Raw genomic sequence first — 18,044 nt, forward strand, 5'->3', positions numbered from 1 at the left:
AAAATGGCACATTTTCAAAGGGGGCACAAGAGCAGAGATGTTGGGGGTGTTTGTATACAAACCCCTGAAGATGGCAGGACAAGCTTTAGAAAAAGCAGTTCATAAAATATAAGGTGTTGTGCTTTATAAATAGACACCCTGTAAAAGTCAGGAAGTTATGCAAAGTATCAGCTGGTGTGATGTATCTAGTTTTGAGCACTGTACTTCAGGAAGGATGACAAGGCTTTAGAGAGATTACTTAAGCGATTAACTAGGGGAGTTCCAAGCGTAACGACTACAGTTACGTGTACAGAATGAAGAAGTGGGCAGCATAGTGGCTCACTGGTTAGCACTGCTTCCTCGCAGTGCCAGGGGCTTGGGTTCGATTCCAGCCTGGGGAAACAGTCTGTGTGGAGTATGTGCATTCTTCCAATGTCTGTGCTTTTCCTCCGACTGTCCAAAGATGTGCAGGTTCAGTGGATTGGCCATGGGCAATGCAGGGTTACAGGGATAAGGTAAGGGTCTGGGTGGGATGCTGTTCAGGGGTTGGTGTTGACTTGATGGACCAAGTGGCCTGTTTTCACACTGCAAGGATTCTGAGTCTAAGCAGATTACTCCTGTTAACACCGAGCAGGCTGAGGGGAGATTTGAAAGAGGTTCTTCAATATCATGAAGAATATCAGCAGTATACTCAATGAATTCAATTTTTGACTTGAAAGTTTTGGGAGAAAATATTGATGGGATGCAGAGAAAGAGCAGGGATGTGGGACTGACTTTGAAATTGCTGGCATGGACCCAGAAGGCCTCCTGTATTGAGCCAAGATTCTAATTTAGGATGAGACCAGCCTGGCTCAGTTTGTAAAGGCCACTGGGTATAAGTTCCTACTCCCTGGGGATATGTGATATAGTCTTGTACAGTTTGAGCTCTTTCCAAATTTAAATTTAGGACATTTCCATTCTAACATCACATCCTCTGAGCTAAATGCAGCAGGATTATAAATGGAAGGCTTAGAAAAAAGCTGGCACCAGAAGCAACGCAGACTTGTTTTAGTCACTTTCAAAACCAAAACACTTGTATTCAAAACAGATGGAAAATGTTTCACTGCAACTTAGCATGGTATGTAGTTTGAGCTTCCCATATGGTGAATTCCTGCCTGCAGCTGATGCAGTGTTGAAGAGATAAGAAGAGGATGCGGTACTGGATTGTGATGTGTTTCCACTCTACAAGTCCTTCTAAAACCCCTGATCAAGAAAGTGAAGAAACTTGCTGGCCACCCTCTGTTGTGTAGCAACTTAAGTAGATACTAGGATGTTGGCTTGATGGGCCAAATGGCCTGTTTTCACACTGCAAGGATTGAGAGTCTGCATGGATTGCTCTTAACACTGAGCAGGCTGAAGGGAGATTTGAAAGGCGTACTTCAATATCATGAAGAATATCAGCAGTATACGCAATGAATTCAATTTTCCTTGCATGTTCCTTAAACCTTAAAGAAAGTTTTTTTTCCACTCCCCACTTTAGGAAAGAGGGGAATTGTGTGATATATGGCAACTTCCTGTCATACCCTAATTTTTCCCACCTTATTAACCTTGGTGTCATTCTTTGCTGTTTTAATATTTTGTTCAATCTTCTCACCTGCCACCCAAGCTTTGCACAATTTTGTATTTTCTTCAAGTTTGTTATTACCTTTGTTTTTTTTTAGTTATGGTTAGAAATCACAGAACACCAGGTTATATTCACAGGTTCACTTGAAAACAAGCTTTCGGAGCCTTGCTCCTCCTCCAATGACATTGATAGTATTAGACATGATTTTTTAAGTAAAAGGTCAAAGGGTCACACGGCTGATCAGAATGTACTAAATAAACCCGAGAAGCTGTTAAATCTTTAATCAGTTGGAAGGTTTTAGTTGATTAATATACATATTTAACTTCCAGAATTCCTTTCAAGTCACTGTCCTAAGAGAACTAAAGGTTTTATCATTGCAAAGGAAAGATGCCATTTTAGGTCAGACAGTGCATGTTAGGTATGAGGCTTTGTTTAGAATCTGTTTGTGTTTTGGTCAGATACAGGATTTATAAGTAAAAGATCAAAGAGTCACTACTGATCAAAGGGTCTGCCTCAGTCCAACACCGGCACCTCCCATCATTTTTTTTTAGTTAATCAGGAATGGTGCATTCATCCTTTTAATCACCATTGAGTATAGACCTACAGTCCTCAAACGTTCCTCATATGTTAAGCTTTTCATTCCTGGGGCTGTTCTTGTGAACCTCTTCTGAGCCCGCTCCAGGGCTGGTACATCCTTTCTGAGATATGAGGCCCAAAACTGTGCACAGTACTCTAAATATGGCCTGACCAGAGGCTTCTAGATCCTCCAGAAGTACATCCCTGCTTTTATATTCAAGTCCTTTCAAAATAAATGCCGAAGTTGCATTTGCCTTCCTGACTATTAACTCAACCTGCAGGTTTACCCTGAGGGAATCCTGGACTAGAACTCCCAAGTTGCTTTGCACTTCAGACTTCTGAAAATAGTCCATGCTTTAATTCTTCTTACCAAAGTGTATGACCTCACACTTTCCCACATTGTACTCCATCTGCCACCTCTTTGCCCATTCTCCTAACATGTCCAAATCCTTCTGCAGCCTCCCCACATCCTCAGTGTTCTCTACGTATCTGTATCATCTGCAAACTTAGCCAGAATTCCCTCGGTTCCTAGTTTGGTCGAGGTGTAGACTCTCTAATGGCACATGCCCGACTTATCGTAGTATTGGTGCCATTGGCCTATGAACAAGTGCCCTCTTCTCCCAAACCAGTAGGTTGGACAAATGCAGAATTTCTGCACTCCTGCCCCTTTGGGTCCTGTCATCTGTCTCAAATGAAGTGACATCCTCCTGTCACTGAGTCTGGTCAGATCACCCTATTGTAAGAGGTATCTGTATCCAGTTACAAAAAGGTCTTTGTAACTTGCCCCTCCTTGTTATATCAGTGTCAATATCACTATCAATGTCATTGGAGGAGGAGCAAGGCTCCGAAAGCTTGTTTTCAAGTGAACCTGTGAATATAATCTGATGTTCTGTGATTTCTAACCATAACTTAAAAAAAAAACAAAGGTAATAACAAACTTGAAGAAAATACAAAATTGTGCAAAGCTTGCGTGGCAGGTGAGAAGATTGAACAAAATATTAAAACAGCAAAGAATGACGCCAAGGCTAATAAGGTGGGAAAAATTAGGGTATGACAGGAAGTTGCCATATATCTCTCAATTCTGTAGTTCTGCCTTTGGCTCATAATCTCTGAGCTAAAGATGCTCAAGCTCAAAACTCTGAGTTGGTTATTGTTTGATGGAAGAACTAGTTTAGGTTGATATGTAACAAAACCTTTTCAAGGTATTTATCCAATGAACAGTGGAAAACATTTATAAAGCTTAAGATGTTTGAACCATTTTAAAGTCATTCAGCCCATTAATTTGCTGTGTCCCTGGATCCTTGATTCCCTTACTGATTAAAAGTTTGTCTATCTCAGCATTGAATATATTTAACAGCACTCAGTAGCCCTTCTGTGGTAAAGAATTCCACAGATTCACTACCTTCTGAGAGAAGGAATTGTGCCTCATCTCTGTTTTAAATGTATATCCTTGTAGTCTCAGCCCATGCCACCTGGTCCTAGACTCTCCCACAAGTCAAAATAACCTTTCTGCACCTATCCTTCTAGATCCCTAAGAATCTTTGTGTTTTAATAAGATCATGTTTCGTTCTTCTAAATTTCAATGAAGATGGACCCAACCAACTCAACCTTTCCTAGTAAGACAGTCCCGTCGTATCTTGCAGCAGCCTAGGTGAACCTTCTCTGGACTGCCTCCAAAGTCAATATAGATTTCTATAGCTAAGGAGCCCAAAACTGTTCATAGTATTCTGGCCTGGTCTGACTCAAGCTTTTGGATAGGTTTGGCAAAACCTCCCTACTGTTATACTCTAATCTCTTTGCTTTTAAGACCAACGTTCTGTTTACCTTCCCTGTTACCCACTGAACTTGGATGCTAGGTTTTTGACAGTAATGGAGGGCTCCCAAATCTCTCTGTGCTGCAGCTTTCTGCAATTTTTCTCCATTTAAATAATATTCAGCATCTCTATTCTTCCGGCGGCGGCAGGGGGGATGCATGACCTATCGTTTCCCCATACTCCATCTGCCAAGTTTTTGCCCACTCTCTTATAATGTGTTCATACATTCCCCTGCAGACTCTTCATACTGTCCTCACCACTAGCATGTCCACCTTATTTTGTGTCATCCACAAACTTAGCATTAGTATATTCACTTGCCTCATCCAAGTCATAGCTGTGCGTTGTTTAAAAAATTGTGGGTCCAGGACTGTTTCATGTGGTACACTGGTGGTTACAGGTTGGCATCCTGAAAATGCCCCTCTTGTCCCAATCGATCTTCTATTAGTTAACCAATCTATTATCCATGCTGATATACTACCTCCAACAACATAAGCCCTTCCCTAAATAGCCCAATATGTGCACCTTGTCAAACACCTTCTAATAATCTAAATATATTAAATTCACTGCTTCCCCTCTGTCCTGCTTGTCACTTCTCACAGAATTCCAGTAAATTTGTCAGGCATGATTCAAAACAATATTAATTATTCAAAAGAAAACATTCTATTGAAAAATAAAAACCTGGCAAGAAGGCCCATCTTTTGGCTTTTTACGACAGTTACGGAAAGTATTAGATAAAAGGAAGAAACTTATGATTTTTCAAAGAATAGTAGCAAGTTGAGGATTTGGAGTTTTTAGAAACCAGCAAAGACCACTAAAATTTGATGATAAAGGGGAAAAGAAATGATTTTAAACCAGCCAGGAATAAAAAGACAGATTGGTGGAAAGAAAGCTCAATGTTAAAATGAAGAGGGTAGCTGAAGTAGCTGTCAGTTCCTCAGAAGAGGAGACGGGAAAGAATTTCATGGGGAGTGAGGAAGTAGCAGAGACATTGAACAAGTGATTTACTTTGTCTCCATAGCAGAAAAGACCAGTTACTTTACCAGAAATTGAGGGTCTTCAGGAACAAATAAGTGCTGAAATCAAACTAATTACAATCAGAGGAAAATGTACTGGGAGAACTTGAGACTAAAATGTGCCTCATCCAAGGATCTGCTGGCCCAGAAAGAGCTCCACTCTCTGAGCATCAGTAATTTCCAAAATTCCATAAGGCGCAGAAAACTCCATGAGATCAGAGTTAGCAGATGTAATAAAACAATTCAAGAAAGGAATTGCAGATAAACAAAAAAAAACAAACTGTTTAAATGTGATCAGAGAATAATGGGAACTGCAAATGCTGGAGAATCCCAGATAACAAAGTGTGAAGCTGGATGAAGGGTCTAGGCTGGAAACGTCAGCTTTTGTGTTCCTGAGGTGCTGCTTGGCCTGCTGTGTTCATCCAGCTTCACACTTTGTTAAACTGTTTAAATGTGGCAGGCTGTTTTTGTTGGGTAATGTTTGAGCATTGTAGAATTTAGATACAGAATGGGGTTAAGAGACAGTCAGTGCAACAAGGAATGGATCAGTGCCTCTTATGCCTATGTTCCTAGGTGAGACCTATTGAGAAGATTTCTACACTGATCTTTGAAGTCTGGTTTAATTGAATAAGGCATGCACTTTGTAAGAGTTGGTTACTGTAATGTTTGATATTGCTGACAGTACCAATTCAGATCGGTCATCAGTGCTATCTAACACTTTTTTAATTTTCTTTTGCAGATCTTGAGCAATGCTCGTCTTTTCCTAGAGAACCTTATTAAGTAAGTACTTTTTGAAAATCATTCCTGACTTTCAAAAATGATGAAGAACCATTATGAATGTGAGGCTTAAAAGATCAATTTAAGATTCGAATTTGTTTTGAGTTAAATTTCTGACCTTTGTTGCCCACTGAATGTGAAATGTATCATGGGAGTTGTGATATTGCCTTACTCAAGGTACACCGTCATCACCCAAGTTAGTTCACACCTGAGCCAAATTTTGCAAGAGGAGGAGACACAATCTTGTCAGCAATGTCCTGTCCGTCCGTATACTGATGTAGAAAACAGGGGGAGATCCAGGACATAAGTAGCTGAGAAATAGAAGAGAGTGGAGACACAAGTATTGTATCTTTGGAAAATATAGCGAAGTTAAAATGTGGAAGTACTTTTGAAATGTATAGTTATGGTACAATTCATGTAATAACTGATAATCGTTTCTGTGTGCAATAATTTCACTGCACTGCATACTTCTGATGTAATGTTAATTTAATAATTAGCCCTTCACGCTTCGTATTCCTTCCTCCTTTCCTCAGCTGCTTATAAAATGCTTACTTTAATTTGGTTTCTGGGACATCAGTAGCTGAGACCCAATTCTGCTGTTTTGGGTAAAATATTACGCCAAAGATTATGAATTTGGTCATTATCTGAAAAGGAAGGATGTGTAGATCTATGGCCAAAGGCAAGGGAATGGCACCTTCGGAATGATGGATCGTATTTGAAGCGGATTAAATATCATCTGATGGTGACTGTTGAGATATGGCTATATAATGTCAAAGACTGAATCCTGAATATTGAGGGCTATGGTGAATTGGAGTTTAGGAAGTCAGATAAGAGAGATCGGGTCATACTGTTAATCAATGATACTGTCACTGCAACAGTTAGACAAGATTCATGACTGACCTCGGAGGCATCTCTAGGTAGCAGTGACCACAAGACAATTATATTTTTCTACCAGTAAGAAAGAGAGAAAATCTTCAGACTAATATCTAAAATAGTCTTTTGGTAAAAAGACTTTTTTTAAAGCTTTTCATTTTGCACTTGTCAGGATAGTTCAAACAAAATGCCAAAGTCAAGGGACAATAACATTTATACTGTATGAGAGGAGAGTGCTGATTGGTTGACCTGTGAACTCTGGTAGAGGATTACTGTAGAGAATGTACTTGACAGTTAACTAACAAGCCTTGTATAAATTTTTAAGAAAGTCAGGTTGACTATGATCTGACTTTTGCCCTGAGAAATGAACTAGAGAATGGTTGTCATCTATTCTGTTGAATTGAAACAGGCACAGTGGGTGTCTTCCTTCCTGAAAAGAACAAGGCCCTCCATATTAATATATATAGGCTACAGTACACCCACACGTACACCGTTACTGAAAATCCAACTCTCAATCTTAAATTGGCCATCAGCATGTTTCTCCTTCAGTCAGGATTGTCCAGCAAATTGTGTCCAATTGTGGAATCACATGTGCTGTAAAATACTTGTGGGTTTTGCAAAATGGGACCAGACGGGTATGGTCAGTTCCTTGTTTTTTGTGAGCAGCCAAAGGGATATGCCCAAATCAGATAAAACGTTTTTCAACAAAAGTTGTATTTTTAGTACACTAGTACTTTAAGCTTAAAGTAAAGGCAATTATCTGCACAGGAAGGCTGAGCTACTTGAAGTGAACTGGGCTACCAGACTAGGGGATAGATCAATCCAGTAGCAATGGTAGACGTTTATGGGGATATTTCAGAATATTCTATCAAGCATGTTCAAATTGGCAACCTGTAGTGGTGTGCCACAGGAATTAATGCTGGACCCACAATTACTAACAAGATGTATTAATGATTTGGATGAAGATAGTGATATACTGTTGCCAAGTTCACTTTTGATTTTAAAAAAAATTAGTTGGGTTGGCAAGTAGAGAGGTTGACTCAGTCTGCAGAGAGATATAGACAGGTTAATTGAATGGGCAAAATCTTAGTAGATGGAATATGATGTGGGAAATGGAGGGACTGTCTTATGAGAGATAATGGGAACTACAGATGTTGGAGAATCCAAGATAACAAAGTGTGGAGCTGGATGAACACAGCAGGCCAAGCAGCATCTTAGGAGCAGGAAAGCTGACAAGGGTGGAGGAGAGGGTTCTGAAATAAATAGGGAGAGACGGGTAGGCGGACTGAAGATGGATAGAGGAGGAGATAGGTGAAGAGGAGACAGACAAGTTAAAGGGGCGGGAATGGAGCCTGTAGAGGTGAGTGTAGGTGGGGAGGTAGGGAGAGTCATCCGGGGAGGATGGACAGGTCAAGGGGATGGGATGAGGTTAGTAGGTAGAAAATGGGGGTGCGGCTTGAGGTGAGAGGAAGAACAGGTTAGGGAGGCGGGGACGTGCTGGGCTGGTTTTGGGATGCAGTAGGGGGAGGGGAGATTTTGAAGCTTGTGAAATCCACATTGATACCATTGGGCTGCAGGGTTCCCAAGCGGAATATGGGTTGCTGTTCCTGCAATCTTTGGGTGGAATGGTTGTGGCACTGCAGGAGTCCCAGGTTGGACATGTCCTCTAAGGAATGGGAGGGTGGGGGGATTGAAATGGCTCGCGACTGTAAGGTGCATTTGTTTATTGTGAACCAAGTGTAGGTGTTCTGCAGAGCGGTCCCCAAGCCACTGCTTGGTTTCCCCGATGTAGAGGAAGCCACAACAGGTACAGCAGATGCAGTATACCACATTGGCAGATGTGCAGGTGAACATCTACTTGATGTGGAAAGTCGTCTTGGGGCCTGAGATGGGGGTGAGGGAGGTGATGCATGGGCAAGTGTAGCACTTCCTGCGGTTGCAGGGGAAGGTGCCGGGTGTGGTGGGGTTGGAGGGGAGTGTGGAGCGGACAAGGGAATCACAGAGAGAGTGGTCCCTCTGGAAAGCAGACAAGGGTGGGGATTGAAAAACATCTTTGGTGGCGTCGGATCGTAGATGGCGGAAATGTCAGAGGATGATGTGTTGGATCAGGAGGTTGGTGGGGTGGTATGTGAGGATGAGGGGGATTCTCTTTTGGCGGCTATTGCGGGGACGGGGTGTGAGAGATGAGTTGTGGGAAATGCAGGAGACACGGGTCAAGGGTGCTCTCGATCACTGCGGGGGAGGGGGAGGTATGTTGCAGTCCTTGAAGAACAAGGACATCAGGGATGTACAGGAGTGGAACACCGCATCCTGGGATCCAATGCAGCGGAGGAATTAGGAACAGGGGATGGAATGATTGCAGGAAGGTGGGTGAGAGGAGGTGTATTCTAGGGCGCAGGAAGGTGGGTGGGAGGAGGTGTATTCTCGGGCGCAGGAATGTGGAAAGATTGGAGCGACTGGACTTGTATACACTTGAGTTTAGAAGGATGAGAGGGGATCTGATTGAGACGTATAAGATTATTAAGGGATTGGACACTTTGGAGGCAGGAAGCATGTTTCCACTGATGGGTGAGTCTAGAACCAGAGGACACAGTTTAAGAATAAGGGGTAGGCCATTTAGAACAGAGTTGAGGAAAAAACTTCTTCACCCAGAGAGTGGTGGATAGATGGAATGCTCTGCCCCAGAAGGCAGTGGAGGCCAAGTCTTTGGGTAGTTTCAATGAAGAGATGGATAGAGCTCTTAAAGATGGTGGAATCAAGGGTTATGGGGATAAGGCAGGAACAGGATATTGAATGTGGATGATCAGCCATGATCATAATGAATGGTGGTGCTGGCTCGAAGGGCCAAATGGCAGATTCTTGCACCTATTGTGTATTGTCTGTTTCCAGACGGACCACTCTCTCCGTGACTCCCTTGTCCGCTCCACACTCCCCTCCAACCCCACCACACCCAGCACTTTCCCCTGCAACTGCAGGAAGTGCTACACTTGCCCATGCATCTCCTCCCTCACCCCCATCCCAGGCCCCAAGACGACTTTCCACATCAAGTAGATGTTCACCTGCACATCTGCCAATGTGGTATACTGTACCCACTGTGGCCTCCTCTACATTGGGGAAACCAAGCAAAGGCTTGGGGACTGCTTTGCAGAATACCTACACTTGGTTCGCAATCAACAAATGCACCTCCCAGTCGCGAACCATTTCAACTCCCGCTCCCATTCCTTAGACGGCATGTCCTTCCTGGGCCTCCTACAGTGCCATAACAATGCCACCCGAAGGTTGCAGGGACAGCAACCCGCCTCCCTAACCTGTTCTTCCTCTCACCTATCACCTCCTCCCACCTCAAGCCGCACCCCCATTTCCTACCTACTAACGTCATCCCGCCCCCTTGACCTGTCCGTCCTCCCTGGGCTGACCTATCCCCTCCCTACCTCCCCACCTATACTCACCTCTACAGGCTCGATCCCCACCCCCTTAACTTGTCTGTCTACTTTGCACCTATCTTCTCCTCTGTCCATCTTCGATCCGCCTCCCCCCCACCCCATTTATTTCAGAAGCCTCTTCCCCCTCCCGCTTTTCTGATGAAGGGTCTAGGCCCGAAACGTCAGCTTTTGTGCTCCTAAGATGCTGCTTGGCCTGCTGTGTTCATCCAGCCCGACACTTTGTTATCTCGGGCTGTCTTATGAGGTGAGGTTAAGTAGGTTGGGCCTGTACACGTTGAAGGTTTTGCAAGTTATTGCAAGGCTGCAATAGGTTTTTATTCAGTAAGGAAATAGAGTTGTGGGGGAGAGGCAGAAAAGTGGAGTTGAGGACTATTAGATCAGCCATAATTTCATTTGAATGGTGGAGCAGACTGATTGGACTGAATGGCCTAACTCAGATGATTTGTCTTATGTAGTTGATGAGATATGCCTTGTTTTTTAATGTGCAGTTCTGTACTTAGGTCATCTGTCTGGCATCACTCCACGAACAAGCATCACACATTGTAACACTGTAAAAGCAGTATTTTGGCTAAAGTCCAAGTGAATGGCTTTGATTACAATTTGGCTCATTCTTGGTTATCAGTAAGCTGATCAACTAATAAACTCCCTTTGCTCTGATGCAAAGCTTTATCTCCACTGCTTAGACTAATTGAATCCCTACAGTGTGGAAGCAGGCCATTTGATCCATTGAGTCCACACTGACCTTTGAAGAGCATCCCTTCCAGACCCACTCCCCTACCCCATCCCTGTAACCCTGCATTTACCATGGCTAACCCATCTAGCCTGCACATCCTTGGACACACTAAGAAAAATTTAGCATGGCTAATCTACTTAACTGGCACGCCTTTGGACTGTGGGAGGAAACCAAAGCAGCTGGAGGAAACCCACTCAGACAAGGGAAGAATGTGCAAGCTCTATAAGATCAGTTACCCAAGGCTGGAGTCTCTAGCTCTGTGAGGTAGTAGCACTAACCACTGAGACACCTAGACATTTATCCCACAAATCCATCATTCTTTGCACATAGAGGATTTCCTGATATCAGTCTAAACGTTAGCTGCCTGGAGCTTTAGCTTGTGTTCCTAGTTCTTTTTGATCAGTATTATTTGAAGGAATGGTATAATTTATATTTTCCTGTATTTTTAATGCACTATACTTGTAGAAGGTTCCTTCTTTTACAGTTCCATTATATGAAAAACCAAATGTTTCTAATCCTTCCTCCTTACCATGACTCCAAGCACGGTAGTTCATGCTCTTGGCTCTTCACAACACCGTCTCCAGTACTTGAATATCTCGCTTCTTGATGTCTGAAATTGCTCCCTCTATTTAAGTTGTGACCTAACCTGAGTACTACAATACGTTTTTTCAACTCACCTGACTACTGTTTGACCATTCTTGATTTAAGCTACAACATCTTCTTGGCTTTGATTGCTGAGCTGTGCTAGTTTGCTGTTGAACCAGTTGAGACTCCTAATTATCTTGCAGCATCATCTCTAGTAATTTCAGCTCATTTTAAGGAGAATGTCTGTCACCTGTCTACGTGCAGAAATTTATGCCTATCTTTGTAAATTTCAATCTGCCAGTGATCTGTCCACATCATATTGTAATCCCCTACCTCCTTTCTGGATTTTGTTAAAACCCACCTTTTGACTATTCCTCCTTATGTTTCCACCCATGCCTCAGCATTTATTTGTGTATTGCAACACTTCTGTGCAACATCTTGGGATGCTTTTCCATGTTAAGACTTAAAATAAATGCACACTGCCGCTGTCCAATGCAATCTGCTATCTCTAATTTTCCACTACCATCTTATCATTAGCAAATTTGACTGTTTTAGATTGACCATGTCAATCCAGCTAAGTTATATAAACAAGAATTGGTGGCAGTACTGCATTTACTGAAGCATGGTTTGAGCAGCTTGCATGTGACAGTTTTGCATTGCACTTCATAAGTCTGCATTTAAGTAATTTCCCAAAATGCTGGAAAAGAAGAATGTGATAGAAGGCCTGTCAAAATAGAGATCAATGCAGCAAACACACGCTTAACATTAGTCAGCGTTTCTTTGGCTTTACCTAATTTACATCAGCGATGCTTATATTCAGTTCACTCTGTTTATAAAGCACTGAGTGAATAACAAATACCCTTTGCGGGTTGGGAAAAGATGAAGTTTTACAGATTTTTAGCACACTTACATGACTTTGTCAATCAATAAGAAAACTTAATTTTAATTCCCCGGTGTCCTAATTTTTAATTTTTGTTTTAAATTGCATTACTGGTGAGCCCAAGCTCGCTGGCCATTCCTAGTTGCATTAAGAAGTTGATGGTGGTCCATAGATTTAGTACAACTGAATACTTTCAGTCCCAAAGATTGGTGGGGTTGTGGATAGTGAAGAGGATTGTCAGAGGATACAGCAGGGTATAGATCAGTCGGAGGCACAGGTAGAAATATGGTAGATGGAGTTTAATCTAGACAAGTATACTTGACCTTCCAAAATGCATCACTTCATAAGTGGAAGTTATACAGTGAATGGCAGAACCCTTAGGAGTATTGATAAGCAGAGGGATCTAGGTATAATGGTCCACAGATCACTGAAGGTGGCCGTGTAGGTAGATAAGGTAGTAAAGGCGTATGGCATGCTCGACTTCATTGGAAGGGGCGTGGAGTATAAACATAGACAATTTATGCTACAGGTTATAGAACTATAGTTAGGCCACACTTGGAATATCGCATGCAGTTGTAGTCGCCACACTACCAGAAGGATGTGGACGTGTTGGAGTGGGTACAGAAACGGTTTACCAGGAAGTTACCTGTATGGGGAATTTGAGCTATGAAGAAAGGTTGGATTGTTTTTGCTGGAACACAGGAAGTTGAGGGGTGACCTGATAGAAGTTTATAAGATTTTGAATGGCATAGATAGAGTGGAAGGTACTAGGCTTTTTCTCAGGGTGAAAGGGTCAATTACTAGGGGACACAGGTTCAAGATGTGGAGGAGGAAGTTTAAGAGATGTAACTGGTAGTTACCCTGTTATCTGAATAAAAGGCTAAGATCTCGAGAATAAGGAGCAGGATGAGGACATTTGACCCCTTGAGCCTGTCCTGATTTTCAATTAAATCTTGGCTGAACCTCTACCTCTAGCCAAGCTTCCTGCCCACTTAGCTCTTGTGTCATGCAGTGGTAATATCCCTGTGTCAGACTTAGAAAATCCAGGTTCTAATCCTCATTGAGCTATGTCATAATGCATCTATTCAGGTTGATTGGAATTGTCCATTGAATGGTAGTGGGTCAGGGCCTTGTGTGTTTCATTTTTAAGAATTTCTGCGATGTCTTATGGCCTTGTTAAGGGCTACGGGGAAAGTGCGGGTAAGTGGAGTTGAAATGCCCATCAGCCATGATTAAATGGCGGGGTGGACTCGATGGGCCGGATGGCCTTACTTCCACTCCTATGTCTTATAGTCGGTTTTATGATACTGAAGTCACATACTCACGAGGTAAGGATGGGAGCTTTCCTTCCTGAAGGATGTCAGTAAATAAATGAACTTTAGAGCCTGGATTAATGCATGCAGTTTTAGGGCTGTTGCTGTCCGGCAGTGGGGGAAAGCGAGTCCCAGATGAAACTTACCTCCGAGCAGCTGCGAGCCAGTTTGGATCAGGTTGGGAACAGTTATTGGACTGGGTCTGACATGGACGATCAGGCCTCGGGTGGACACCCCTGTGCTGAGCGACTGCAGTGTAATGTTTATTTGTAATTTGGTTATCTGTCTACAATATCTATCCTTTTTAACTGTCATATTTCAAACAAATACTGGTTGCTGCAGCAGCGGGAGCTTGGAGCAGGAGCCTGTCGGGAAGCTGGTGAGTCACGGTTTTTGAATCTACATAAAGCTTACCTCGTGAATAGGCGGAGGTATGCTGAGCAGGAGCCGACACGGGACTGGTGAGTGAGTGAGGTAATATATTTGTGTTGGTTGCGTTACCCGAAACTACCCGGGTAGTGTCTCCCAGCCATCCTCCTCTAACCAAAAAAAAAGGTTCTGTGTGCCTGATTGGTAAGGTAACAAGTTTATTTTTTATTTTTTTTTAAGTCTTGGGAATTTAGAATAATGGGAACAGAGGTCAGGGCAGTTGAATGCTCCTCCTGCAGAACGTGGGAGGTAAGGGTCACCACTAGTGTCCCTGCTGACTACATCTGTGGGAAGTGCACCCAACTGCAGCTCCTCGAAAACCGCGTTAGGGACCTGGAGCTGGACGAACTTCGGATCATTCGGGAGGCACAGGGGGTTATTGAGAGGAGTTACAGGGAGGTAGTCACTCCTCAAGTACAGGAAAAAGGCAGATGGGTTACGGTCAGGGGACGGAAAGGGAACCGGCAGGCAGTGCAGGGATCCCCTGTGGCCATTCCCCTCAACAATAAGTATACCGTTTTGGATACTGTTGTGGGGGGGGGGGGATGACTTACCAGGGGAAAGCAGTGGGGCACAGGTCTCTGGCACAGAGTCTGTCCCTGCTGCTCAGAAGGGAAGGGGGAAGAGGAGCAGAGCATTAGTCGTTGGGGACTCCATAGTTAGGGGGACAGATGGGAGAGACTCCTGGCTGGTGTGTTGCCTCCCAGGTGCCAGGGTGCATGATGTCTCTGATCGTGTTTTTGGGATCCTTAAGGGGGAGGGGGAGCACATTGGCACCAACGACATAGGTAGGAAGAGAGATGGGAGTTTAAAGCAGAAATATAGGTAGCTAGGCTGGAAGCTGAGAGCTAGGATGAACAGAGTTGTTCTCTCTGGTTTGCTGCCCGTGCCACGCGCTAGTGAGGCGAGGAATAGGGAGAGAGAGGAGTTGAACACGTGGCTACAGGGATGGTGCAGGAGGGTGGGTTTTGGATTCTTGGATAATTGGGGCTCTTTCTGGGGTAGGTGGGATCTCTACAAGCAAGATGGTCTTCACCTGAACCAGAGGGGTACCGATATCCTGGGGGGAGAATTTGCTAAGGCTATTCGGGTGGGTTTAAACAAATTCAGCAAGGGGATGGGCACCCAAATTTTAGTTCGACTATAGAAAATGTTGAGAGTAGGGTGGTCCAAAATAAAGTTTCAGGGAAGCAAGATGGCACCAGCAAGCAAGAAGTTGGTTTGAAGTGTGTCTACTTCAATGCCAGGAGCGTCTGGAATAAGGTGGGTGAACTTGCAGCATGGGTTAGTACCTGGGACTTCGATGTTGTGGCCATTTCGGAGACATGAATAGAGCAGGGACAGGAATGGTTGCAGGTTCCGGGATTTAGATGTTTCAGTAAGAACAGAGAAGATGGTAAAAGGGGTGGAGGTGTGGCATTGTTGGTCAAGGACAGTATTACAGTTGCAAAAAGGATGTTTGGGGACTCGTCAACTGAGGTAGTATGGGCTGAGGTTAGAAACAGGAAAGGAGAGGTCACCCTGTTGGGAGTTTTCTGTAGGCCTCTGAATAGTTCAAGAGATGTAGAGGAAAGGATAGCAAAGATGATTCTCGATAGGAGTGAGAGAGACAGGGTAGTTGTCATGGGGGACTTCAACTTCCCAAATATTGACTGGGAACACTATAGTTCGAGTACTATAGATGGGTCAGTTTTTGTACAGTGTGTGCAGGAGGGCTTCCTGACACAGTATGTAGATAGGCCAACAAGGGGCGAAGCCACATTAGATTTGGTACTGGGTAATGAGCCTGGCCAGGTGTTAGATTTGGAAGTAGGTGAGCACTTTGGTGATAGCGATCACAATTCTGTTATGTTTACTTTAGTGATGGAAAGGGATAGGTGTATACCACTGGGCAAGAGTTATAGCTGGGGGAAAGGCAATTACGATGAGATTAGGCAAGATTTAGGGAGCATAGGATGGGGAAGGAAACTGCAGGGGATGGGCACATTAGAAATGTGGAGCTTATTCAAGGAAAAGCTCCTGTGTGTCCTAGATAAGTATGTACCTGTCAGGCAGGGAGGAAGCTGTAGAGTGCGGGAGCCGTGGTTTACGAAGGAGGTGGAATCTCTGGTCAAGAGGAAGAAGAAGGCTTATGTTAGGATGAGATGTGAAGGCTCAGTTAGGGCACTTGAGGGCTATGAGGTAGCCAGGAAAGACCTAAAGAGACAGCTCAGAAGAGCGAGGAGGAGACATGAGAAGGTGTTGGCAGATAGGATCAGGGTAAACCCTAAGGCTTTCTATAGGTATTTAAGGAATAAAAGTAAGATTAGGCCCAATCAAGGATAGTAGTGGTAAGTTGTGTGTGGAATCAGATGAGATAGGGGAAGCGCTAAATGAATATTTTTCAACAGTATTCACTCTAGAAAACGACAATGTTGTTGAGAATACTGAGATACAAGCTACGAGACTATGTGGGATTGAGGTTCACAAGGAAGAGGTATTAGAAATCCTACAGAGGATGAAGATAGATAAGTCCCCTGGGCCGGATGGGATTTATCCTCGGATCCTCTGGGAAGCCAGGGACGAGATTGCCGAGCCTTTGGCATTGATCTTCAACCCGTCATTGTCTACAGGAATAGTGCCAGATGACTGGAGGATAGCAAATGTGGTTCCCCTGTTCAAGAAGGGGAGTAGAGACAACCCTGGTAATTATAGACCAGTGAGCCTTACCTCAGTTGTTGGCAAAGTGTTCGGAAAGATTATAAGGGATAGGATTTATAATCATCTAGAAAAGAATAAATTGATTAGGGATAGTCAGCATGGTTTTGTGAAGGGAAAGTCATGCCTCACAAACCTTTATTGAGTTCTTTGAGAAGGTGACCAAACAGGTAGATGAGAGTAAACCAGTTGATGTGGTGTATATGGATTTCAGCAAGGTGTTCGATAAGGTTCCCCACAGTAGGCTATTGTACAAAATGCGGAGGAATGGAATTGTGGGAGATATAGCAGTTTGGATCGGAAATTGGCTTGCTGAAAGAAGACAGAGGGTGGTAGTTGATGGGAAATGTTCATCCTGGAGACCAGTTACTAGTGGTGTACCGCAAGGGTCAGTGTTGGGTCCACTGCTGTTTGTCATTTTTATAAATGACCTGGATGAGGGCGTAGAAGGATGGGTTAGTAAATTTGCAGACGACACTAAGGTCGGTGGAGTTGTGGATAGTGATGAAGGACGCTGTAGGTTGCAAAGAGACATAGATAAGCTGCAGAGCTGGGCTGAGAGGTGGCAAATGGAGTTTAATGCAGGCAAGTGTGAGGTGATGCACTTTGGTAGGAGTAACCAGAAGGCAAAGTACAGGGCAAATGGTAAGATTCCTGGAAGTGTAGATGAGCAGAGAGATCTCGGTGTCCATGTACACAGATCCTTGAAAGTTGCCACCCAGGTTGACAGGGCTGTTAAGAAGGCATACAGTGTTTTAGCTTTTATTCATAGAGGGATTGAGTTCCGGAACCAAGAGGTTATGGTGAAGCTGTACAAAACTCTGGTGTGGCCGCACTTGGAGTATTGTGTACAGTTCTGGTCACCGCATTATAAGAAGGATGTGGAAGCTTTGGAAAGGGTGCAGAGGAGATTTACTAGGATGTTGCCTGGTATGGAGGGAAGGTCTTACGAGGAAAGGCTGAGGGACTTGAGGCTGTTTTCATTAGAGAGAAGAAGGTTGAGAGGTGACTTAATTGAGACATATAAAATAATCAGAGGGTTAGATAGGGTGGATAGGGAGAGCCTTTTTCCTCGGATGGTGACGGCGAGCACGAGGGGGCATAGCTTTAAATTGAGGGGTGAAAGATATAGGACAGATGTCAGAGGTAGTTTCTTTACTCAGAGAGTAGTAAGGGAATGGAACACTTTGCCTGCAACGGTAGTAGATTCGCCAACTTTAGGTACGTTTAAGTCGTCATTGGATAAGCATATGGACATACATGGAATAGTGTAGATTAGATGGGCTTGAGATCGGTATGACAGGTCGGCACAACATCGAGAGCCGAAGG

General features: G+C 43.7%; 1 protein-coding gene across 1 annotated transcript in view; it reads left to right on the top strand.

Annotated features, from left to right (window-relative positions):
• LOC125465885 (diacylglycerol O-acyltransferase 1-like) overlaps positions 1 to 18,044 on the top strand; it is a 103,653-nt gene that overhangs the window by 36,503 nt on the left and 49,106 nt on the right. The window contains exon 3 of the mRNA XM_048559839.2: positions 5,725 to 5,765. Within this exon, the coding sequence (XP_048415796.1) occupies positions 5,725 to 5,765 (41 nt within the window). The remainder of the gene's footprint in view (positions 1 to 5,724; positions 5,766 to 18,044) is intronic.

Source organism: Stegostoma tigrinum, chromosome 2 (genome assembly GCF_030684315.1).
Source record: "Stegostoma tigrinum isolate sSteTig4 chromosome 2, sSteTig4.hap1, whole genome shotgun sequence".
NCBI classification, from domain to species: domain Eukaryota; kingdom Metazoa; phylum Chordata; class Chondrichthyes; order Orectolobiformes; family Stegostomatidae; genus Stegostoma; species Stegostoma tigrinum.